The 27,046-nt window shown below is 41.4% G+C and overlaps 1 protein-coding gene across 1 annotated transcript in view; it reads right to left on the reverse strand.

The window, feature by feature from the left end:
• Positions 1 to 1,240: 1,240 nt before the first annotated feature.
• The window catches only part of kcnj5 (potassium inwardly rectifying channel subfamily J member 5), a 28,897-nt gene continuing 3,091 nt past the window's right edge, over positions 1,241 to 27,046 (reverse strand). The window contains exons 2-4 of the mRNA XM_042413187.1: positions 18,388 to 18,470; positions 15,252 to 16,125; positions 1,241 to 2,758 (exon numbers count right to left, since the gene is read on the reverse strand). Of these exons, the coding sequence (XP_042269121.1) occupies positions 2,373 to 2,758; positions 15,252 to 16,125; positions 18,388 to 18,450 (1,323 nt within the window). The 5' untranslated portion in view covers positions 18,451 to 18,470 and the 3' untranslated portion in view covers positions 1,241 to 2,372. The remainder of the gene's footprint in view (positions 2,759 to 15,251; positions 16,126 to 18,387; positions 18,471 to 27,046) is intronic.

Below are 27,046 nucleotides of genomic sequence, written 5' to 3' on the forward strand. Positions count from 1 at the left end.
ATGTTCAGACATGGAAAGGGAGAGACAAAGTTCTTGATGTTATCCCTTGTACTTGTTTCCCTAGCATGTATGGAGCAGTTTTTGCCTCGAGCTTTAGTACAACACAAGATTGTGCTGTGCTGATAATTAAAGGTTGCTTAATTCTCCTTTTCATGATTTGGTGCACAGTTAATCCAGTTTTCAGGCAGCTTGTGTGTAAGACACAGTTGTTTTACCCAGAGCCATAGGTTAAATCTGCCATTTTGTCACACTACAGCTGATAAAATGCGGTGTTACACTTGTTAAATTAAGGTAGTTTCCAATCCTCAGTTGCAAAGTTATGTGCAAAATAACCACACACAAACACACACACACTCATACTAGCGCTCATGCATGCACACATTATCTAACAGGAACATGTTGTTCTTTCGGCCATATTATGTTTATTCCCATGAGAACACACAGAAAACAGATGACATTCCAACAATGAAAGATGATCTCTCTCTAATGACAAACATATCGTTTAGCAAAAGGAATACATAGTAAGATGCTATAATGTCACAGTGAAAATAAATACATTGATTGGACAAGCATCTGTAAAAAATCAAAAACAATTTAACATTAAATTGGGGAGTGGGAGATTTGAAAGAATAAGGAATCTCATCTTTCTCTCAACAAATGATATTTGGATACATTATCTGATAACATATTGTAGAAATCTCATAATTTGCATGCCTAGAAAATACCCTGTATTTATTACTGTATTAAAGTTACTCAGCAATGGGGGACATAAGGGTTGATTCATGCATGCAAGCTCTGACATGTGTCCTTTCAAAGAAAAGTCAAAAAATACTGTAGGCTATGTCCCTCACAGGACAAGTGTCAGCTTCCAAAACAGTGGTCACAAGGGCCATAAACTATATCAAGCAAAAGACCCAGGGGCAGTTTGTGAAACAGGGCCAAAGTGCAGATTGAACTGAGTTTGCATGGACAACGAAGACCTCAAATCATAAGGTGAACGTTAAAGGTGATGTTCAGAGGAAACAACTACGAAGAAGGCAATTACTCAAGGTGATGGGTCGGCCAGACTCACAAGATTCGACAGAAAACCTGCTCCTATCATAGGTATACTTTTATGCGACTGAAAAATATCAAGGTTGAATCTCTTAAATATTTAAAACAAAAACAAAACAAACATTAAAGGATACATGGAGTATTTCATTTTGCTTGTGGAGCATTTGAAATATTCATGTGCGTGGTGTATAAAAATCAAGAACATTTCAAATAGCAGTTGAGCATAAATATTTCATATAAATATTTGAATCTACATTTGAATGTCACTTGTAACTAGGACTGACATGCATCAGCCAGTAGCAGTGGCTAGGTGTGTGGTTGGGTCAGCGTGGAGTCACCTCTTGGGAAATTGTGCTTTATGTATCAAGGAAAGGGCATAGAATTAATGTTTTAGTAACTGAAGCAGGGAGAGGAATTAAATCTTTAACCAGCCACAACATTTTCAAAATAGTCAGTCAGTATCATATACAGCTTTTACCAGCATTTGCCTCATTCTTATTGTTAATTTCAAACCCTGAAATGAGTATAAAATGAGGTACTCGCTGGCTTCTTTTGGGTCAAGGCTCCCGGTGTGTTGGGGAGACACTCAGACACACACTGAAAGTATTTCTGGCAGTACAACCATGAGGAAGGGTTTCAACAAAGAAAAGAAAACTGGATAGTGGTTGCCAGTACACATTGCATGTTATGGATCAATTCCTACATCTTGTCTTGTCCTAGGCAAACTACAAGCCTTACATATTTCCTCCAGGTGAAGGGGACACAGAATAATAACAACATTGACAGAGAAAGGAAATAATAATCCCCCATGTTTTTTGAAAATCATCAATAGCAAGGTTCAATTACCACGCAGAAGCTGCTGTCAGACACATTAGCTGAGTTATGAGACTTATACTTTGCTCAAATGAAGCTGAATTAACACACTCTAAAATGAGAATATTGGAGTATCCATGATAAGCCCATGGTACTCTGTCATGGCTACCGGTTTCAGCTCAGGTTTATGTTATACAACTTGAGCTGGTATAGCAGTTAAGTGGTCGTTACGATTATAAAAAGACAATCTGAACCACCAACCTTTAAGTGTAGATATAGATACCGTACGTGTGTGTCTGTGTATGTGTACTTACGTGTCTACAAAACCAATCTATACTATAGATTGACACTCTAGTAGAGGAGTATTGCATGAGCCGGGGGCTGGAGAAAGATGCCTTGTCTCTCCAAACATTGCAATGGAACAAGCTGGCCATTGACTAAATGAAGCATTTTATTGTCCAGTCCTCTTGTCCAGTCTCTCCTGGGCTTTTAGCTGATGTGGCTAATCAGTCAGGCAGTCCATCAGCAAGGGGTGGCTCCTCTAAAGCAGCAGCTGAGCCATTGGTCTCTCCTCTGTCACCCCCTGATTCTCTCTCCTCTTTGTCCTCATCCTGGCTTAGTGGGTCCGGTTTGGACAGGCGGTCTAGGGGGTCAAAAGTATGCAATTTGGGTTCGGGGCTGAGGAGTGAAAGCTGAGGCAATAGAGGCTCGTCCCGAAGCTTAGCAGCTAGCTCCTTGGCGCTGCAGGTGGGCGTGTTGGTCTCGTAGACATCGTGGAAGTTGTTGTAGTCTACCTCGTAGAAGCCCTTCTCCAGAGAGAGGACCGGTGTGAAGCGGTAGCCCCAAAGCACCTCAGTGTCCAGGTAGGAACTTCGTGCCTGACATGTCATCCCTGTTACAGGTATGGATAGGCGTATGTATCCACATACACACACAGACAAACAAGCACAAAACATCCAGATGTAGCACACATACACAAGGTTTGAAAAGAGGCAAGTACACACACAATCAGAGTGGACAGGTAAACAAACACACACAGAGATGGAAAGAGGTGTGGGGAGAAAGAGAGACAGCATCAGTTAATTATTCATGCTTATACAGAAACTGCACACAGAAAAGCCCCGTAACCTGTACCATGTTACCTCTAAACCTCCATTGTTTTTGTGAAAGCAAAAGTTTTTGAAATGCCACTGATCTAAATAGAAAGTTTTTTTGTTAATTTGTTTGGCTGATAAAATACACACAGTTGAATTTACACACAACTGACTGGCATAACAGTGCCAATATTCATTTACTGGTGTGCGATTGTGCCAACAAGCAAGTCAGGAAAAAAAACAACACATTTGGCATGCCAGACTTTGCAGCAACTGCATTTGCTTTTGAAATGGAAAAAGAGAAAGGCTCAGCCTTGAAGGATAAATGCTAAAGCCACAACTTTACTGTAATTTTAAGTTTTTCTCATTAACCACAGTTATGCATTGCTAGAGTTTTATATATGGATTTTTAGGCATTGCACAATGGTCTTTATGGGCAGTGTTGATTTGTATGTGTAAGATTAATAGACATTTTTTCATGGCAGCAAAATCACAGGTGTAGTTAATAACATGAATGATGGTTCAGTTCCATTCAGTGTCCCAGTGAGCCATTTCAGTGAGCCAGCATGCCATGCATGCATGATACCAGAGCCCTGAAACTGTCTCAATGAAATGGAATGTAGTCGTTAATAACATTATTAATTACGCCTGTGCTTTCCTGTGATGATAAAATCTCTGCTGTGAAAGCTCTATTTGTGGAGAAACTGAGCTATAGGTAGCCATGCAGCGAATGGCTTACTGTGATACAGACAAAAATAAGATATAAGAAACGGGAATTACAAAACACATAATTCACAAATGAGGCAGTCCATTGTTACTTATAAATTCAGTGGGAACAATAGATGCTCTCATTATCAGTTCTGTCTCACACAGGCTATTACCCAGAGTATTACCCATAGAGTCCAGTAGAGGACAGACCTCTACTTGACGCTATGGGTAATACTCTCTTCCAATTACACACACACAATCGCTGGTAAATCAGGACGTGCCTCGGTAACGTGTGTCCCACGCAGTATAGAAGGCAGCAGCTCCCATCCTTCTCATTTCAGCGACGGCGAAATTACCTCACTGATCTTGCTTCTCTGCAGATGGAGTCGCCACTCCATGCTTGTTCCTACCTGTCTCATTGCCTCCGCCGCCGGGCATCTCTTTGGCAATGAGTGCCTTGGACGAGACCACGCAGAAAGCGGCATGATGCAGCCACTGCCCTGCATGCACTGCTGGGCACTTTCTTCGACTCAACGCTGGCAACGGTGGGACCACTTTCGGCTATGTGACGTCTCACTTCACTGTGACAAATGGGAACGAGAGCTCGAGATTGATCTCCACAACGAGGGTGAGACAACTTTTCATCTGTGTCTGCAACATTGCTGACCTTTGGAAATCCACCACCGACTTCAGTTCGCCATGATTTCCTGGAGGTTATGGCCATGGTGGCAAAACATGTAGGGCTCCTCCCAGATGTTCCGGTGGAGTTCACTGCCCCTTCCCACCACTGTTCATGTTCATGTATGCTGTTATGTGCCTGTTGTTGAAAATGTTTTAATAAAAACAAATTACATTTTCCACCAAAGAGCACAATCCTCCATACTCCCCTCTTCCACCTCTCCAGCCCTCTGTGATGCTGGGATGATAGCGTCTCAGAGTCAGCGTAATGCAGGAAGCACTTACTCAGCTGGCGCCCCTGCCTCTCTTCCCTCTCTCAGGGAAGCAGATGGCGGTTGGCCTCATTCAGCTGCAGGCTGTGCTAGCTGAAAAAAGCTCAGCATTGAACTCTTCATCAAGTCTGCTCCGCTCCCCTCAGGTTATTTCTGTGGGAAATACAGACGGTGATGGGTGCAGTGACACAGTATCTAATGCCGTGTTGAGGCAGCCGACAGTGATGCGTTCACGGACTGCTTCGTTGGTTCGACCCTTTCGATACCTGCTGCCCAAGGGCCAATTTTCCGTTTATGGAAGGTATGGCAACTTAGAGGGCTGAATTGGAATGTCACAACTCCCTGGCTGCTGGCCCCCAGCTGGTTGCCTGTCCTCTGACACAGTTTTATGAGGAATGGCATCACACTTACGCATTATCAGAGTGGATGGATAAAACACTGAGACTGGACCATTCAATCCAGTTCTACCATGTTCCTCCTCCGTTCTCAGGCATCAAGGAGATAAATCTATCCTCTCAAGAGGAGACAGATTCTCTCTCCAAGGAGATCCAGGACCTGTTACTGAAACAGGCTCTTGATCGTTCCCATTCATGACAGAGAGATGGAGTTTTACTCTGTGTACTTCCTGGTTCCCAAGAAAATGGGAGGCTTCGGACCCATTTTGGATTAAATTCTGGACCAATGTATAGCCTGAACAACGTTCTGCATCCTAACCATCAGGAAATTGCTGGAACTGACTCAACCAGGCAACTCGTTCACCGCCATCGACCTGAAAGATGCTTATTTCCACCTCAAGGTGGCGCTGAAACACAAGAAGTTCCTGCATTTTGCCTTTCAGGGGATAGCCTATGAGTACAACAGACTACTGTTTAGGTACTCTCTGGCTCCCTGCACATTCAGCAAGTGTGTGGACGCAGCGCTGCAGCCGCTGCATAACCAGGACATGAGGGTCTTCTTTTACTTAGATGACCTCATTGTCATGGTCATGTCCAAGGAATGGGCCATTTTCCACACAGTCAAGTTGGTGCTGCACCTAACCTGATTAGATTTCGCCATGAACTGGAAGAAGAGCGCTCCCCAGCCATGCCAGCAGGCAGACTATCTGCGACTCGGTCAGTCTGCAGGCCATTCTGTTGGAACACAGACAGACAATGGGCAATCCAGTCATTCCACTGGGGTTCCTGCACATGCGCTGCCTGCAAAGGTGGTTAGCCAGCCTGTGCTTGGATCCCATGAGGCACAAGCACAGCTTGGTGAACGTTCCCCCATCAGTGTAAGAGGCATTATTGCAGTTCCCCACAGCATCTATTGATGGCTGGGTCGAGTGACCTCTTACATAGCGGTGTTCACAGATGCGTCCCTGACAGGTTGGGGGAGCGATAGGTGGCGTATGGCCTTCAAGGGAAAACTGACACATCAACTTACTCGAACGTCAGGCAGTGCTCTTGGTTCTCCAGTACTTTTTTGGTAAAGATGCGGTGCTCTCAGGTATGTGTATTCTAGATGTGGGCCAGTTCTGGTTTATCTGGTTTGTTCTTGGTTGACATACAGTCTGCTTGTGGCCCAGATCTGGGAAACAGGAGTGGACAGCCCAAGTGCCATCATTCCATGCGGGCCGGATGAGAGTGCTGAAAATGTTGGGTGTGGGCCGGAACTGGACCACAGCAGTTTTGCTATCTGGGGAGTGGGTGCTGTACCCTGAGGTGGTGCAGCAGATTTGGAACCGGTTTGGGAGAACAGAAAAAACATCCATTGACCACTCTGGTTCTCCCTGATGCCACAAGATGATCCACCCCTGGGGGTGGATGCGTTGCTCATGCGACATGGCCAAGCTGCTTTACGCCTTTCCTCTTCTTTGTGTCATTCCTCCTCTGCTGGAGAGAGTGAGACAAGACCAACTGTTAGTCATCCTGATATCTCTGGAACACCGTTCAGTGTCATGGTTCACAGAGATGACCCAGATGTTGGTGGCCCAGCCCTGGTCCATTCCCCAAGTGTAGGGGGCTCTATCCCAGGAGGCGGGCGCGATAGGCATGCTGCCCACATTGGGCCAACTTCTCCAGGTTTTTGCTCCTGTCCTGGGACAGGCTGATGCAGGCTGGTCTGTCTGCACAAGTGGTGCAGACCACAGACCACAGTGGTGCTACTCTCAGACCAAACCCCTCCTTTGTTCCCAAGAACATAAGGAGATTGTTTAGGTTGAGAACTATTCAGTTAGAGGCATTTTGTCCTCCACCCCATGGGGACATCAGGGAGGCAAAGTTGCATCTAATGTGCCCAGTACGTGCGTTGGCATGTTATGTTGAAAGCACAGCCCTCTTTTGGTGCACTGAACAGCTGTTCATATGCTGTGGAGAGGGAGTGGCCAGTAAAGCCCTATTCAAGAAGTACCTAGCTAGTTGGCTTTGTGAGTGCATTCCCCAAGCTTGCAGGTAGGCAGGCAAGGACCCCCCCACTGTGGTCCGAGTGCATTCCACACATGGTGTAGCAGCGTTAATAGCCTTATTTAGTGGGGTGAGTGTCAAAGACATATGCACGGCAGAGTCTTGGTCTATGCTTTGTCCGTTCATAAGCTTCTATCTCTTGGACATGACCGGCTCCTTTTCAAGGTCCATGCTCTCAGGACTTGTGAAAAGGGTGGTGTGAGTGTCAGCTGTAGTACACCTGACCCCCCCACCCCCCAGGCAATATGCGCCTGCATTCTCCCATACTCCATGATGACTCAGGGAATTGGGTGTGCAGGGTTTTTGTTGTATGATCTGTGACCCCTGTGACGTTGGGCCGTGATATACATTTTAACTGGACTGGGTTGGGCCTCCTACTGATCTGCTTAAGTGGCTGGGATTATTATAAAGTAGTAGGAGGGCTGCGGTGATTAACCTATAGCCAGTCAGGCTCAGTGGGGCAGTCTGATGACATGTCATGACAATGTTGTGACATTCATTGGTCTCCACCTACTGTACCAATAGAGTCCAGTGGAGGGCGGAGCCTGTGTGAGATAGAATGGAGGTTACAATATTGTAAGCCTAGTTCTATAAGCACAGGTGGAGCCCTCTTCCTATGGACCCTGCTGCTCCTATGCCATCTGCTTAAGTGGTTTTGGATGGTGAGCGACAGCGAGGTGCTGCCTTTTTTACTGTGTGGGACACACGTTATCGGTAGGTGCGTCCTGATTGGCCTGCTATGCAAATTTCTATGCAAATTTCAGTGAGCGATTGTGTGCACGTGATTGGAGGAGAGTATTACTCATAGAGTCCAGTAGAGGGCTTTACCTGTGCTTATAGAAGGGTTACAATATCATTACCTTCGCTAGCAGACTCATCACTAACTAGCTTACATTCTGAAGCATTCTTCATGGACATAAAAAGTTTTAAAAAGTTTATCACACTTGTTTCAGTGAAGCACACTCATTTATTTCTTTTTTTCTCCCCCACAGCTTTTTGTTTATCACACAGGTGTATAGAATTTGGTTAATTAGGCTCTTCCTCAGGAACATGGTCACAAGCTAACCATAGCAGCAACTTTTTACGGTCACCTTTCAAGCCTTCAGAAGGCAATTGTTTGATACTCAAAAGACAGTTTTGGGTGTAGTATCATTTTAAACTGAAAACATCCGACTCATCTTGGATACTAATTTTAACTCACCCAGCTGTTGAGTTATGCAATGTGTTGTTTCCCTATGAATGCATAACATCCCCAATAACATTAAGCATGTGCTCTAAAATAGATGTAGATGCCACATTGATATGGTGTCTAGTGTCACCGTGAGAGGAGGGGCTTTTGCACCTTTTATTCAGCTTTCCCTCTGGAAATGAGTGGCCTAGTTTCCACTTTTAACTTGTGAAATGTTTGTTATTTCTGTGACTATCATCAAAGACAATATAGTGTCTTTCGGTTTCTAATGAGATGGGTTTTCTATAGTGTCTGTTAAGGTTGTTGGCACAATGTTTGATGTGTTGGTTTTAAATTCCTAGTTTAGCTAATACTTTGCAGTCCAAATACATTAAAAATACTTGTGAGGATCTATTAGTATCTTGTCATATTAGCATTTAAAAGATGCTGCATACAATTTTAATTATTATATTTAGGATGTTACTCAGGTGGACTAAATCCAAGAGTCCAGCTGCCTTTGACATTGAAATGTCTTATGAACAGGATGACTGAGACTTTTCACAGGCAATGCTACAGTATTTTGATGATGCACAGGCATGTTGATTATTGTGATTAAAATGAACAACCTGTTCAAGTGACTGAATCAATTCACAAATACAAACAGTTAAGTACTATTCTCCATCCTCCACACACACACACACACACACACACACACACACACACACACACACACACACACACACACACACTTAGACACACAAACAGATTTTCAGACACTACGAGGGACACTACAGACTTTCCGTAATTGAAGACACACTCTCAATTTATCACTATCAGCATAAACAAATAATGTATGATAATGTCTCTCTTTTTCCTGTACTGCTACAGTAAGCTCTTGGCTCCAGAAAAGTGAACTGGCTTTTTTGTCTTGCATCTTTTTTGAAAACAACTATGTTTTTTTTTGTTTTTTACATTTGGCTGAAAAAGTGTACTGTGTGTGTAGAGGACATTTGTGCTGTGATGTGTTCATATGCTTCAAGACTTGACAGTTAGCGGATGAATGGCAGCCATTGAAACAGATGAGGTTACTACATTTATATTATTCTTTTAATGACAATCGTTGCTTTTTGTTGGAATTTTGGATTTGAATTCCTGCACAAAAAAGCTTGTGATGCAATTGATGCAATGATGTTTGGCAGCACATGAACACACCACCCACTGCCATGTAGACATACCGTGAAAACAGCTTCTGCATTCTGTTACCTACTGTGTTACATTAATTTTTTATTATGTAAAGTACAGGGCTGTACCATGGTCACTGTTTCACATTTTGGACACATATATTCATATATTACTGTCTTCTAATATATTATTATGTTGAACTGTGGTTCTCCAAGAGACCTACAGTGAAAAAGCAACAAAAGCAAACATGGATGTCTTGAAAGGGATCATGTAAATTTTGTTGCTTCTTGCATTACAAAAGCTGAAGTTGAGGATTTCCACAGCATGCAAATGAAAACACATCTTAGCATCATCTAAACAATAAGAGCAGACCAGAACATGTCTCAACCCAAATATAGTGAACAGGATAAAGCATTTAAAAGCACCCGCGTTATCTTTGTCAAACACAGGTGTAATTTGGCTGCTTTCCATTTAGGTATTGTGCTTACTATCATACCGGCACACCCAAATGGAAAATGGCCATTGTTAATGTTATTACTTACACCTGCTCTTTATATGCTTTGGCACGTCAAAATGTCAGAGCGTCATTGCAGGTCTAACCACTGCAATCACATGCTGCTAGTGCTTTTCATGTAGCCCCACCTCCATCCCAGTATCCACCTGTAAACTCTGAGTCTACCCTGCGTGGAAGGTCATTGTCGTCACTTACCATTCTCTGCTGAGTTTGGTGTATCTTTGCAGGTACTGATGAGGTCAAAGCCTAGATGCCAAATTCATGTAGTGTTCTTTTGACTAAATTACTTTCATTAATCTTGCCTATTAATCTTGCTATTAAAAAATATGTTGAGAAAAATACTATTGCACACATTTTAAACATATATATTTCCATAATTTTGTCTTAGAAAACACCTAAACTGTGACTTATTCCCATTCATTTGTTGTAGATTATTGATGTGGTTTATGTCAAAAGAAATCATGTTTATACAGTAAGTTGAGAGAACATTATCGGGTCTCAATTCAATAAAAAGCTAATAATAATTTGTATGACTACAGTTAATCTTGTGTTCTGTGTTCTTTTACTCATTTTTAGTTTTCCCTTGTGTTTTGTGGTGACTTTTGATTTCCCCTTCAAGGCTTCATGTATACACTCAGGTCTGACTACAAAGTGTGCTGACTAAGCTTAGTAACCTGTGTAAGGGCAACTCAAACTCATTCCAGTACCAGAGACCAAGATGCTCCGGGCTTGTCTCAGGACAGATTTTCTTTTCCTGTGGACACGTTTAAAAAAAGGAGTACTCGTCCTTCCTTAAACATACATTTTGCTGGCTTTAGTTGTAAGAAAACAAACAAACAAAAAAACAAACAAACAAAACTTAGAGCTGTGGGGAATATAATTAAAGCACAATACAGCCTGATCACTTATGTTATACCTGACAAGTGTGGTGATCGTGCTAATTATTATAATTTTCATAATTATAATTTTCCTGTGCCTTCCAAAACTGTTACAAATCACTGTCTAAAAATCAGTTTCTGGTGTTACAATGCTATGGTTATGGTTTGGTTAGAATTAGGCACAACCTTGGTTTGGTTTAGGGAAAGAGTGTGGTTGGAGTTTAAAATGACTACTTCTTTAAGGTTAGAGGACCTTCATCGACATGGTTACAATAATAACCTTGTGGTTGAGGTCAGGGAGCGACAGCAGTCATGGTTAAAAGTAACAAATGTCGGTTGGAAAAAGGATCTCCTGTGTTAAAGTCTGACGTTGTGTTGACGCATCCAACCACCTCACCTCCTCCCTCAGCTGACTTTATTGTTTTATTATAATGTCACCTCATTTCCTCCTTTGCTCCTGACGCAAAAGAACCATAATTCCTATAGCCACTAGAGGGCTTTGTCCCTTGAACATAAACATGTCGTTTTGGGGCACTTGCTGAAATGGCTTTTTGGGAGGACAGTCTTTATCTACAACAGGAGTGCCGTTAACCCTTTACGTCGAGTATAAATCCAGTTTAAATCTGCAGTTCTAAACTGCTGCTGCTGCTGTTACTTTCCTTTCCAAAGGATTCAGCAGTTTAGACTGGATTACAGGTCCTGAAATGGAGGTCTGAAACTTCTAGAACTGTACTCTGTAACTGGACTACATTGGCTGGGCCTGGTTCTGGTTGTGTTGCATCAATGATAGTGTGCCCTTGCTTTAAATAACTTCAAAAACAAACATTTTTGTAACAGCTTTTCAGCAGTTATATCTGTTGTCAACTCACCAGCTAGCCCAGACTTGAATTACAGTATGGCAGTACCCATTTTAATGCTTAGGACAAACCACTACTAGTAACTATTTCTAAAACTTACTTTTGGGCCCTGCCACAGGTATTTGTTTTTCTGGATTTTCCTGGAAAGTATTGAACCAAAAACATGAGTGCAGACACTCTTGTTTAATATTGATGCAAGATGCTTTCTGGATTCTGAGAAACGGTATGAAGCAGGCCTTATTTTATATATAAATAATTTACTGTAAAGGAAATCAGAGGACAATCAGCAGTCTTAAACCTGCTATCTTCAGACACTTCAATATGGAAAACAAGGTTTGTTGTCAGCAACACTGACGCACATGACTGCGCCTCTGGCACAGAAGTACAAGTACCAGAAATGTTACAGTAAACTGCAGCAAAATCACTTTTTGTTTGGCGCAATATGTTAGCTTGGTTATCTTTATAGAACAACTTCTTGCCATGGGTTGCCAAAGACAATTTGTTCAATGGGTAGTTTTATGAGTGAATACTCTTCGACTATGTATTAAAAATACACAGAAAAGGTACATAAACACCTAAAGGCCATGAAGGGATCTCTTTGCTGTTATTTTGGGGACAGCTGGTTGCTGCTTAGGCACCCACAGGTGACAACTTTTCTATCTAACCAATGCCTGATCATTTACACATGTTTACTAAGAGTAAGATTTAATTAAAAAAAAAAAAAAAAACAACACTGTGCCACTGGGCACAAACTACCCTTGTGAATAAAGTAAAGTGGAAATAAGATAAAATGTACATTTGGATTAATAAATAAAATAAGTGAGGAAAAACAGAAATATTTATCTGTAGCTCTCTGCACATTGTCACGTTTAGCAGCTTCTAGAGTTAAGGCGAATAATGTTCCAACTACAGTGAAGATGTTGGTGTTGCGGTCATTGTGTTGGAAGTCTACCATTCGTTTGAATCACCTATTGTTAACCTAGAAAATGATAGCCAATAACTAAGTGTGATAGTCAGGTTAGCTTAATTTAGATGTTCATGATTTCATGTTGTTTTATGGGCCTCAATTATATAGATTAATATATTTTCAATATATTGAAAAAATGTGAATCAGACCCTTAATTGGATAAATGTATTGTGCTGTGACATTCTTTCATTCTGTTTATTAACTTAGAGAATATAATTGAGTTAATTGCATGTTCTCTCTATTTTATTTATTTTCATTAGTGCAATTATGCAGTGTCATCAAGTGGGAAGGCACAATATTCTTTGTGTTATCATGTTTTACGTTTTATCTCAAATGCAGTGGGAGTGCCTGAAAAGCAAATGCTGTTAGTGATTTTCAGAGCCTGACTCACAATTATGCTAAAAACCGGGTGGTTGTCAATGGAGGAAACAAGTGATGGCTGGCCATTAAGGAGAAAATGAAGCCATTTCGCACCCACTTATCTGTCACTACCAAAGTCTGTGACAGCATCCATCCATGTGGTAAATATTTTACTCAAGAGTTTTTACTCTACAGAGTATGCCTGAACAATTTATGGACATCATCAGATGCTGATTTCAATCTTTCTCAACTGGATTGAGTTCATGAAATCATTAGTTGCTTGATATGGGGCCATAAATGTATGTTCTAAAACTTTTTAAGAAATAATTTAGTAAATGAGATGTTTTTACTGTATCTCTACCCTGGCATTACTACTATTGTTACTAGTAGTAATAAGCTTTTATATGGGATCAGATAAATAGTATTTTGTACCACAGCACTGGCCTTGCATTGATTGATGCATAATTACTCTGAAATGGCGATTCATCAATTTCAAATAGCAAGTGAGATGCCTATTCAGCTATGATCTTATACTTCATTTAAAAAGACACTTATTATCGAAAAAAAGTTCTTTTTACAGGCTTTAGTCAAACTCAAACATGTGGTTTTGAGTTAATACCATCCTGACTTCAGCATGAGTGTCAAATGCAGTACTGCAAGTATTTATATAAAGCTGACGGCAAAATTTGAAGTGTCATGATTGCAAAAACTCAAAATGGGTGCAAAATGGGTAAAAATAACATTAGTGCACTTGAATTCCCAGGCTTACACTCTGCAACCTGTTTAACAAGTCTTATTAAGGTTAACTGGGGAAAGAAGCGGGGGTAGGGACAGTGAATGGTCAGATTGGTCTGTTGCCTAGCGGTCAAGGATGATGATGACATAACCCCTGCATGATGCCATGGTCTCTGCCGGTGAAGCGAGAGGTGATTTAATGCCTGAGTCAAGTATCCAGCAGCGTGAGCAGGAAGCATGATGGTGCTTTGGAGAAAAAATTTAATAAATAGAGAAATCAAAAATGAAATAGAGCAGAATTGTTCAGATGCATGCAAAGCCATGCCTGATCACATTAGGGAGCTCTGCGGTTTGTACATTTTTTTAAAACAACAATTGTGTGTCCATGAGACTAAATGCTCCTAATCAACCAGTGTGTCTCATTTATTGATGCAAAGTATGATGATATCCAATAAAGTAAATTAGTAACATGTATAATGCATTGTATTTAAAATGAGTGTATTATAATTAGTCCTTGAACAAAGGCCAATAAACAACGGAGCTTAGGCATATAAACAATACCTGCTTTAGCCAATACCCCACAGAAAACACATTAGAACAGCAAATTAACAGCTAGCGGTGGGCCATCATGCTGTAAAGGTCTGTATTCATCACATTATAATGATGAATAATAAGGGGATTGATGTTTCATATAAGGTTCTTCAAAGATGACAAAACACTAGCTTTAAATATCATAAATTGAGTGTTTTTGATAATCCCATGAATGAAACACGGTCATAATAACCTGCTGTTATCTCATTTTGATTGTTGAGCTGAAGATGCTACATTTTTCTTTTTCAGCCTCGACAGTCTTGCCTTGGGAAATAGGAGTTTTGTGGAACTTTACAGAAACACCTGGTCATGTCTGCCTTGTAAATGTAACTAGCCTGGAGCAATTTCCGGGACCGCGTGGCCTTTACACAAAACATAGACCAGCAGTGTGGGTAGCTACACTTCATTCATTTTGAAATAAACAATATCAAAGACATAACCTTGAAGTAGCAACAGTGGAAATGCGGGCAGCAGTAAGTACAAAGAAACATTTGCAAGGCAGTTGTAGTAGACAGTTATCTGCCTCAGTTGAAATAACAAATACTTCCTCAAACACATTGTCAGCGGTTATGACATCATTAAAATAATAAAAACTTCATCAAAACCTGTGCTAACTTTAAGCTGAAATGCATTAATATTATTTATGTCTTACTTAGAGAGTCAATTATTTGTTAATGTTAGTCTCTCTCTGTTTTCATCCATTACATTATTATCTTTTCCTATCTGCAGCATTTCAAGGTACTCACTCCTGCCCCTCCTCTCTTTTAAGCAATGCCTCTTTCCCTATGAGCCTCCTCTGTCTTTCCATCATCCTTCCCACTCAGCTCACCTCCTGCATCCAACAATTCATCTATCCATCTGTCTATCATCCATATTCTCTCATTTCACCTCTCTCCCTCTCTTTCCTCCTCCCTTGACCATCTACCCCCCTTCATACCTGTGGCCTCCACCATGCCCTCGAGGATAACCACGATCTCGAACTCCTCCTTCTCCATTTGCGCCAGTGACATCTCCCAAAAGGGGCTCTTCTCGTTGATCTCGTGAGAGATGATGAGCGGTGACACCAAGAAGAGGCGGTCGTCTCCCGTGTCAAAGCCGATGTTGATGTCAGTCTGGTTGAGTGGGATGAACTCCCCCTCCTTGGTCTGCTGCGAGCGGATCAGCTTTGCCCGGATCGAGGCCTCCACGATGTGAGAGTTCCTCAGGTCACCAACCCGAAACATCAGGCACATCTTGTTGTCTCGCACTGATATGACAGCTTTGTGCGAGAACATGAGGGTCTCGGCACGGTTCTTTGGCTGTGAGATCTTGACAAACATGCAGCCCACCATCATGGCGTTAACAATGGAACCCAAAATGGCCTGCACCAAAAGCAGTATGATACCTTCAGGGCATTTTTCTGTGATTACACGATAACCGTACCCGATGGTGGTCTCTGTTTCAATGGAGAAGAGGAAGGCTGAGACAAAACTGTTGAGGTTCTCCACACAGGGGGTCCAGCCCTCCTCGTCACCGTGCACCAGATCCCCACGGATGAGTGCAATCAACCACCACAGAAAGCCAAAGAAAAGCCAGTTGACTACATAGACCAAGGTGAAAATAAAGAGACTAAGACGCCAGCGTAGGTCCACCAGTGTTGTGAACAAGTCACTGAGGTAACGGTAGGTCTCTTGCACATTTCCGTGATGAACGTTGCACTTGCCATCCTTCTGCACATATCGCTGACGCGGCTTCTTCGCCGGGTCGGAAATCAAGTGGGTTCGCTCTGTTGAGATCTGAGCCTCCCGCAAGTGTTTGGGAAGCTTCTTCACCTATGTGGAAGAGGAAAGACAGATAGAGAGAGGCAAAGTAAGGGGAAAAAGAGAGTGAAAGAAAGTAAACAAACAAAGACAGAAAGAAAGGGAGAGAGAGAGAACAGAAGCAATTGAAGTTTTTTCACAATGGCCACACTAATTTCTTTCCATAAATATTTTTTTTCTAAAGCTATAACGTGTTTTTACTGGAGGATAACCTTTTTTTATGTGATTTTCTTGTAGCCTTTGCAGAACCACACTGCTCTGTGCTGCTGGAGGGGAGGCAAATAAAATTAAAAGCTGTTACACAGTTGCTGCTCCATGCTGCTCCACAATGACATTGTAGGTGTCAGTGGATGTATGTGTATATACAGGGAAAAAGAGAGGGTAAGGACACAACAAGAGCACAAGGACTCCCAGGTCTTTGTCAATGTTGGCCCAGCTCCAGTGAGGCGATCTGGCTCCACAGCTGTGCCCTGCCTCCCTCCCTGTCCCCTGTGTTCCCTCCCCTCGCACCCTATGGGACATTGGCAGCACATCCTCCATCCTCCCCCAATAGACGCTTATAGCATCCTTAAAAAGAGAGACATGTGCCTAGCCACATATATTGCACTTGTCAAGAAACAGGCTTTCAAATATTGTACACACAGGATTTAAATATTTGATGTTTTGCATGGGTTGAGAACATTTAGGGATACAAAAGACAATGACTGTCACACAGCCTGGAAATAGATTGCTCCCAGGACTGCATAGCATTTGCCCAGTTGCTCTGCCCTCTTTTTGGACAGATCCATGCATAGATTCAGACGGAAAGACACACACCGTAGGACACAGTTGCAAGGCACCTTTCAAAAAGACCAAGGACATGTTGGCAGCACACTGACACTTTCCAATCTGAGTTGATAATTGAAATGCATTGTGTTGAGGCACGAAAACAGCTTCTGTGCCCTCTGAATCTCTCACTGCTAATCGGACACCTGTGATCCGTCTCTCTCGAGGGTCATGCTCACCTCACCAGGAAAGTTATGTCCTTTTGTGCTTGCACTGACTGCTCTTCTGCTCTATCACAAACACGATCACTCTCACAGTTCAGCCGGGGAAGGACATAATCTAAAGGCACCACAATATCCTCTCAGCGCCTTCGACTGTAGCACCCAGATAATAAAATCTGTCAGACAGGTTTATTCAAGATAGGAGAGTTTCATTGAGATGTCAGGTGCTGTTTCACTGCTGTCCTGTGTGCATGCACGTTCGGCTGGGCCTGCGTGTATTGAATTTTCAGATATTGATTTGAAGTGATCTCTGTTTAAGGAACGTTTTGACAAAGAAGAATTGAAAGACAATGCTTATTGACCGGCATTGCAATTAGTGGCTTGATGACAATGCATTCACTAAATGTCAGCGGGCTCCCTTATGACCAACTGTGCTCAGAGATATTGGATCAAATGTAGAGTCGAAACACAGCCAGTCAACCCCATTTTTTAGATTCAAACTTTCCACTGACAAAATCAGTGAATGTTCAGCTATTTAAATTGTTGTTAATCACTACTACACAGCTTTCAAATGAAAGACAGACAAAATAGGTCCATTCATTTTCACACTTTGGGCTGGGGCTAATTGAGTGATGAATGAAGTTGTCACAAGCAGTGCCACCCAATCTTTGGCCTTTGTAGTCAATACAGTCCCTGGGGGTGATGGTCCATAAACAAATTCATTAGTTCTCTCTGCATGGCAGTAGTAAGTGGTGGGTGTTTTCTCTCATTGAGCTTTCCCGGCTGCGCTTGAGTAGACAGTATAAGAAGAATCAGGACAGATAACCAGTGCAACTCCACCACTCGTTATTGGGAGTGAATGAGGTGTCTCTTCCTTGCCTCCCACTGCTAAGCAAACTGAAACATGCACTTATCTGAGCTAGAAAAACAGATTTGGTTACACTATGTGGTGCTTGATCTATAATCTGTACCTCTTAGTTGATCTATTAAGTATGTATACTACAGCATATCTACTGTATATCTAACAGCCTTTTTATCCTCTTTATTCCCACCATTCTTGAAAGCCATCAGTCTGGTTTTCTTCCTCACACACACAGCTCAGTCCTTACTAATCATTCCCATCTCTCTATATCTTCTCCATCTTTTTTTCTTGGCCTACTCCCTCAATGGGCCCCCACAACCATGCCGCCTTTCTCATCACATCATGCCTCTCACATATTTTCTCTCACAGTTATGAGAAAACTAGTAACTAGTACAGTGTTTGGCCAGTGGTGGCTGAGCAGTTTACCTGTGCAGGCGTGACTCCTATCTCCATGTTGTGGTCCATGAGGACTCGAGAATCTCCTGCCATCCTCAGCTGAAGCTCAACACCTGTGGGACATAAGAAAGTATATCATCACTGAGGCACTTAAAATTCAGCCAAAACAATGTAAGCATTTTGCTGGCATTTGCAACAACAGAATGAGCTTCATTGCATTGATCACTGACATTAAAATCAACCATTGCAATAGAGACTAAAGGTCAAAGCTACAGTGCACTCAGAAGACATATACAAGTTTTACCCAGTGGGCCCTTCAACCTTTCAGCCCTCAGCTAAATTACACAGCCTCTTTGAAAAGAACATACATTATATCTACACTAACAATGTTGTGTTGATATATAGTGCAACCCCCCAGGAAGATTATTTCCTACCTGTCATTTAAATTGCTTCAGTTTGTCAATATGTCAATATTTGCTAGCTGGTGTAATTAGAACCCACGGAAATCTACAAGGGTAGTTTGAACCATGAGCTTTAAAAGGTCAAATCTTCAACAGAGTACAATATTTGCATTTGTTTTGGTTGTAATACTTTGTCTCATTAGTGTACGTGACATTTTTTTCAGCAAATTCTGGGATATGGGTAGAAGTAAAGAAGCTGCCATTATTGCAGTGGCATCTCATTTGTAACCCCAAAAAATATAATTGTAGTGTAGCCCATGTAAAGAATTTCACCATTCAACCACTTTTGTGGAGCTTTCACTGCAAACCAAAGTGCAAGAAATGAACCTGTGTTGTTATTGGCTGTTACAACATTAGTGCCAAACTTCAGCTTTAGGAAGCAAATGAAATGCTAGATCCACAAGCCTCTGCTTTGTGAAAAATGTTGCTGTTTGAGAGCATACTTCAGTATAGGAGAGTTTCATTTTTACATTTTCATATCCAGGTTTTTATTAAATTGTGTAACTCACCACAATGCAAAAAAACATGAGCGTGAATGACAATTATCTACAAGAAAATTAAGTCTGAGGACTAATGGCACAGTAGCTGAAGCAGCTCTCTCACACGACTCTCTCTCATGCATCTCTCAGTCAAAAGTGGTGATGTTATCTGTCCCAAAGCTGATATCATGATTTATTTATTTACTCATAATTATGGATATTTGCTCATCTGCTGCCACTACCTCTAAATCACTGAATGCCATATACTTTACTATAGTGCCATTCCATTTATCACTCCGGACAGCTATCACACTCACCACTGTCAGATCAGATATATGAAAAAGTTGGATGGTCATAGTGGCATCTAGAAGGCATCAACATACCTGGTACTCCTTTAAATCATTACTAATTTGCTTTGCCAAATCAGTTTTGAAGGAAATCTAATTGCTGCATTTTTCTACAACATTTTTGTACCACATTCAAAGTCGTAGGAGGTCAAGTTGGATGAAAGTAAAACACTTTTATAAGAGAAAAATCAGGGTTTCAGTGAGATGTTAAAGTAAACACATCCTTTCTTGTGCTGTAAGTCACTTTTGAGTTTTTCAGTCTTTAACCAAAGCCATGATCTTTCCCTAACTTTAACCGAGGGCCATGATTGCCTAAACATAAACATGAAAATGTGTTAGTATGTATTGCCATAGGAAAAAATAAATGTTGTCAGTTTACTTTTTGTGACTTTGCAGTTATGTTCATTAAGAGTATTTTGTCATTATGTGGATAAAAAAACATAATATGAGCGACACTGAGTTTCTCTCAAAATGTATTTGCTGTTACAAATTAGTATATAAACACAATTTCTCAAGACAGTGTTGTAATCTAATAACCACCCTACCAGATCATAGGATATGTTAGCTTCACAATTTCTTCATGCCAACTCTGAACTGGGGAAGACGGGGAAGGTTTCTGGTATCATGGTGGTATCTGGTGGTGTGCACTTCACTACTGGAATGGACAAATAAGTAAATTTTAACTAGGATTTTAAAACTGAATAATTTCCACATTGACATTCTGTAAAAGATAAATTCATCTATCAAATGGGAACCATTTCCAAATGTTATCAATACAACTCCCATGATTTCACTGTCAGTTAAACTGTGTTCAAATCAACTGTGCCACCAGAGAGCACACCTCATGCAGTAAATCAGCCTGCATTATTGTGTATACTGGTGAACAACAACTAATAAAAAGACAAGTGGGTGGCTCAGGATCTGAAAAGTGAAGCCAATGTGGAAGTGCCTTAAATCTGCATTCTTTCTAATGGCCAGCTGGGGGCAACTGCACTGGCTCCAAAAAGAAGTAAGATTGTATAGAAGTCTATGGGAAAATGACCCTACTTCTCACTTGATTTATTACCTCAGTAAACACTTTCCTAATGTGTTTATGGTCTCAATCGCTAGTTTCAGGTCTTCTTCAATACAGCATGATGCTCATTTTGTAAATTGTGGCCCAATTTAAAGTAAAATAGACGATAAAGCAGTGTATGATTTAGGGTGTGGCTACCTTGTGATTGACAAGTCACTACCACAGCTATAACATTAGTTATGTACGTAATGTATCATAACCCCAGATTAGAATAGGAGTATAGGCATAGTTGTTGCTATTTCAGTGTGTTTTCAGGTCATGAAAATTAATTGTAACATTTTGGTGGTGTTCAGTTGTACTAAAAGACCCTTTAAGGTTTCTGATGTTCAGTTTTTCTGGTAATTATATTTTGTTTTAAGCTTGCTTTTTGTTAGCCAAAATTAGCATTAGCATTATCACAATCCACCATAGACTGTAAATGCACTGTGCTAACCAGGCTAGCAGCTAGCGTTAGGGTCAGCTCCACCCTCTTGTCCAAATATGGTTACTTCTGGCTCCAAAAATCCAAGATGGCGACAGTCAAAATGCAAACTCGAGGCTTCAAAACAGGAGTCAGTCTATGTAAACAGCCCATGCATTTTCAGCTTACCCTGTAAATACACTGATTCTAGGGATGTGCAGAGGGCCCAGTATTTGTATTTGTATCTATATTTGTTGAGGCGGCAAAATTATTTATATTTGTATTTGTATTCAAATAAAAGTGGAAATAGGTGTAAAATTACAGTTTTTGTTTTTATTACGCTTTTAATTTGGGGATATTAAATTGTTGAAATAAGTGTTTATGAATAAACTATCTTACGTAGGGGGTACCCACACTGTGGCTAGAACTCTCCCAGATCATAGATGACTGCGCTGACTACTGAGCTAAAACCAAGTGCATTGCAAATCCACAACCAGACCTCTACTTATTTATACACTCATAACACAGCAACAGCACAGCGTGTAATGTTTAGGGAAGAACTTCAAAGGTGACTATTGCTTTGCACTTTTCATTTATTTTTTACAACCTAACTTTGTGGAAAGGAGAAGGCGAACAACAGGTTATGGAGAGTCCCTTGGGAGCACTTTGCGTGTGTCAGTAGCTCAGCTTTAACTCTGGCGAACACCCCCAACTCTGGGAGTGATGTCCAAATAAGGAAATGTGAATCATGCAGCAGGTGGATGTGACTCCCCTTGTTGAGACCTGCTGATGTACGTAACAGCAGAGCAGAGGAGAGACACTGAGATAACGGTGTAACCAACCTGCACGCTGGTATTTAACATGTTTTTTTTTTTCTTCCCAAAACAAATCATTTTTAAAATATTTGTACAAAATAAATATTTGTAAAAAAAAAAAACAGTATTTGTGCTTTGCTGTATAACGTATTTGTATTCAGGCACACCCCTAACTGATACTAAACTAAGTATAAATACAGAAATGCTCAAATATAAAATTGTATTTGAAGAGGTAATATGAGGATACAAAATACATAAAATGCCATATTTTGTCCCCAGTATACTGTATACACTATACAAATAGAATAAACTGAGGTGATAAAGTTACAGCATTTTCATTGCTAAAAGACCTAACTAAGGGATTATCTGTTAACATCACATGGGAGATGACCCAGTGTACACTGTTGGCTACTTTGCCCGTACAATGAAGCAGCCTCAGCTGCAGCATTTTTAACTGCATCATTTTCCCAAAGAGCAAGCTCGTCATTGCCAGCATTGCCAGTTGCTTCAGCTTCATGTGCCCGCATACAGACACACATGTGCACACAGATACAGAAACACAACTCTCTATATACAAAGAGACTGCTCCTCCATGGACAAAGCATGCTTCGCATCAGAGGCAGTGATTGCTTTTTTAATCAGAAGCAGGCAGAGAAATAAACACTTACTGTCATAGGAAATTCAATTGCTTCTTTTACTTTACATTTAATCTAATGTAAAATGAGCATTACATATTATCTTTGTGGTTGTTTTTAGCTCCAGTGGAGCGAATAGGTGAAGTGCTGACAGTCTACATTATGTGTGATGGTATTTTAAAGATTATTTCTCTTCTCCTTAGTTGTATGCCGAAACAGGTATTTTTAAACATCTGTTATGTTAGGTCCAAAGTGACAGGAGAAGTAGAAAAGGAACACTTTTGTTGTCTCCTGAATGATGCAGGATTTAATAACATCCACAGCTATAGAGGGGAGCGGGGGTGTGAGTGTGTTGGGGGGAACCTCAGATAAAGCCCTAATTTTAGCAGCAATCTTACAACACCTTTGGAGTTCCACAAGAGGCAATTAACTTATAGAGCCCCTGGGTGTTGTTTGACAATCAACTACTTTTAATTTACTAAAAGAACAAGGGATACAAAGGGCCTTGTAACCAACCAAGCAAAAGAATATGGGTAAATTACTTTTGCCGCTGGTTCCTGACCTTAACAACATCTGACATTTCTTTGTCATCTGTCTTTGATGTTACTCTATTTGATCGCTGACAAGTGAGGAGAGGGAATGCAAAGGCGAGAGTGGAGAAGTGAGAGGACCACGTCACAAATCAGATCCACACAGGAATGTAGTGTTGACATTGATGGTCCAAAGCAAAGGGCAGAGTGACGTGACAGGCATCTGAGCAGGGAAAAAAACAGACAGACGGACAGCAGAGATGCGTGGGACACACACAAAGCTTCTGAAAAACCTCACTGAATACATTAAAGGGGTTGCAAGGTCTCGCTTTCTGACTCATTTTAGGTTCTCTCATGAATTAAACATGACTCCCTGGAGATTTGTGAACTCCAGACCTGTGTGTATTTTCAGCGAGGCTGTGATTGCGGTGTCTGTTAGCAGCAGCAGACTCAACAAGCCTAAATGAGAGGTGTTCGAACATGGATACCAGCTGGGGTGTTTTATCTTGGTGCTTTAAGAGGGTAACAAGCATTTATCTTGTTACCGGGAGAGTGACAGGATGCTTTGGCTGAATTGTGTTTGTGTCCTGATAACAAGAGTACTCATCTATTGTGCTTAAAGCCAATGGGGTACTAGTAAACCAGGGAACTTGCTTCCTAAGGGATATCTACAGCACATATATTTCCCCTATTTGCTGACGCTGCATGCTGTAAACAATAATCTGTACAGAGCACTGGAAAATGTGTCTTTTTTCCTTCTAACCTGTGGCAAGCTCTATAATTTTCCCCCAGGGTCTGTGCTGTATTGAATAGCACACACTTCAAGATTTAATTTCCTACATTTTCAGAACTTCAGAAACTAATGTTGTCAGTGCTGTGTGCAGCCCTGAAAGGTACAAACTGGCTTAGAGCTGAGCCGATAGAGGGGTTTTTATCAATACAAATCACCACTCCGATAAAGCACCAGCAACAGATTAATTATCTGAATTATAATTCTCACTTGATCAACATAATTTGAAACTGTTTTATTCTATGAATTACTTTTTATTATATGCCCCCCATTATATGGAGGCAATCAATTTAGCTTTTTTAGTCTGTGGAGAACACAGTTTTCCTGCTTGAGACGTGCTTGTTTTGCAGATGCTTAGATTGCTGCTTGCTGCTGTTGGGTACAAGCTTTTTCTCCTCAGATTGTGAACTTGTCAGTAGTGAAAAATCAGCATTATATTTAAAAAAAAAAAGCATTTCACTAACCCTTCTCTCACCTGACAATAGTGCTCGTGTTTTCACACTTCATCTATTGGGTTGTAATCCTGCCGAAGACCATGACAGGGTTACTAATAGCAGCAAGACACTGCAAACTCAGCGGTATCCCTTAGTTTACAATACAAATTTGACTATTAGTGGGCACTCATCCATAGATTTTGAGGTCATAGCTTGCAGTTTTCTGTCGATTCATCAAATACAGTGAACAGTGCTGACACGGTAGTGGCCGTGAAAAATAGGCAAAAAGAAAAGAAAGAGGGAGAAAGAAGGAAGAGAAAGACTGCAACAGAGCTGAGCTTTTCAGAGTACTGAAACAACTATATTTACAAAATCACTGCATCAGATAGATATCTACACTGGTAGGGCCGTCCCAGCTTATCTGCTGTCTTTGTTTCTTGGCCATGGAGGCACTAGAACTTTCTATTTCCTGGATTCCCTACTTTCCCTCGCTCCTTCCCTTGAGTGAAAGTGAAGAGTCATGGTTACTGGACCTGTCACGATTATGTCCCGGGCTAAGATTGGCCCATAAAATAACATGGCTTCATCCCTATCTCTGCTCACTTATGACACTTTGAGGTCGGGTGGGTCAAATGACTAAAAACGTCCCGAGCTAGTTTGGCTCCAGGCCCAGTGAACACACATACAGACACGCACGCACGAGTCTCTCTCTCTCTCACACACACACACGCAAAGTTCATACCAACCCTCCCTCCCATTTTCCCATTATGCCTGCCCGATAGTGAGCTGAGTGTATCCAGTTGTGTCCTTCTCATGGATGACCTTCTCTGGAGTGACACTGCTGCACCGAGACGTTTGACTCACACTGGAGAAACAATTTCCCTAATGATATGTCCAACTCTCTCTCTCTTTCTCTCTCTCTCTCTCTCTCTCTCTCTCTCTCTCACACACACACACATACATACACACACACACACACACATATCTTTCTCTCTTATTGTCCCTCATTCAATCTCCTTCTTACAGTACATTCTGTTCACACCCTTAGAAAAAAAAAGTATGGTTGTGCAAGCCAAGAATGGAGCTATTTCATTGCTACATGTTTCAGATCTACCCCACTCCTCCACTAAGATGAGTATGTTTTTTTTAAATGATTGCCAAGATTTCACAATCGTGCTGAGTGGAGCTTGGATGGGATTAAAACCCAACACCTCCTGGAGCCAAATAACACCCTCTTCAACCGTGCTGGCCTTGAGCGTGAGAGACATGATGGAAAGAGACACAGGGAGAGAGACAAGAGATGTGTGAGGTTGGGTGGGCATGCTCCCCAACACCCTGCTTCTTCTTCTTATCAGGCGTTTCTGTCAGGCTCTTGCTGTGATTTACTGCTTCCCTGTGCCACTGCTCCTACTTAGCAGGAGAGAATGATGCCTAAGCAAAAGAAGAAATTGTAATGAGTGGGAACTATGTGGAGATGAGTAGTAATCTCTGTTTAGCATAATATATGTGCAGTATGACTCTAGAGTAATAATGTGAATCTCTGCATCAAATGTTACTTGCTGTGCAAGCAAACTTGATCCTACTATACTGGGTCATTACTCCTCTGCTTCACCCCACTGTAGAGGACAGGAGAGCAGGGGAGGATGGGAGGAGAGAGGATGAGAGGCCATGAGCAAAGTGGGGTGGGGCTGCAGAGCCAGGCGGTGAATGGCGAATGCTGGAGGAGCCAAAGGTCAAATGGTCTTGATTGGAATTCCTGACATGCTTCACTGTGCCCGTGTGCTTGTCCCGTTGAGGGGCCTCCTTCTCTGTAGTCAGCACATAACGAGTCAGATTAAAATGGGATCGTGACCCCGCAGTTGCATGTTAATTCCTCAGATCGGCTTGTTTGTTTGTTTTTTGTTTGTTCTGACGAGGTATCCAACAAGCTTAAATATCCGTTGCTCCAGTGGGTGACAGCAGATGATACAGTATGAATGAGTCTTAGCTGTATAAATGTGAAGCGAGTTGGTGTTGAAAAAAATGCTCAGCAATCCCTTAATCTTAAAAAAAAAATCTTTAAAAGAAGAAACATGTCAAATACAAAAAAAAAATCCATGCTGTCACTCTACAGGCCTTATTATCCATGCAGTATTTCTCTTTTCCATCACTGTTAATGAGCTGCAAATGCACAGGGATGTGCTTCCCCAGGGTGATGGATGCTCACGGTTCATAGATGCTTATATAAAACCTGAAAAAAAGAAAAAAAAATATCCCACCAGATGTAGAGAAGGCCTGAATGTGTTCACCTCCTAAAGGTACTGCAGTGATTAACAACATCACTTTATTGTGGAAGTGTGCTTTACATGTATGGAATGTCCTCTATTTGCATTGTATATGAAGCTAAATTGTCCTTACATGCATGAATCAGTGTGCACCAGTAGTTAAGCTGACAGTGTGTCTCTGCATCAATCTAAGCAAATCGTATTCATGGGTATTTGTTATACTGGCCAATTAAAATGACTTTGGCTGTATAGTGTTTTTGTTTCTAAATCATATAAGAAGCTAAACAATATTGAAATCAGCCTGCATCTACAGTAAGGGGTGCAATATCTATGCACTATATGGATGCAGGAATCCTGTAGCACAAGAAACATGAACCCTTATGTGATTCACTTAAACTGGACTGACCTGAATGCTTATCAGGTACACATGAGACATCAATGTATCTCTTGCCATTGTCC

The sequence above is a fragment of the Thunnus maccoyii genome, chromosome 6, assembly GCF_910596095.1.
Source record: "Thunnus maccoyii chromosome 6, fThuMac1.1, whole genome shotgun sequence".
Lineage (NCBI taxonomy): Eukaryota > Metazoa > Chordata > Actinopteri > Scombriformes > Scombridae > Thunnus > Thunnus maccoyii.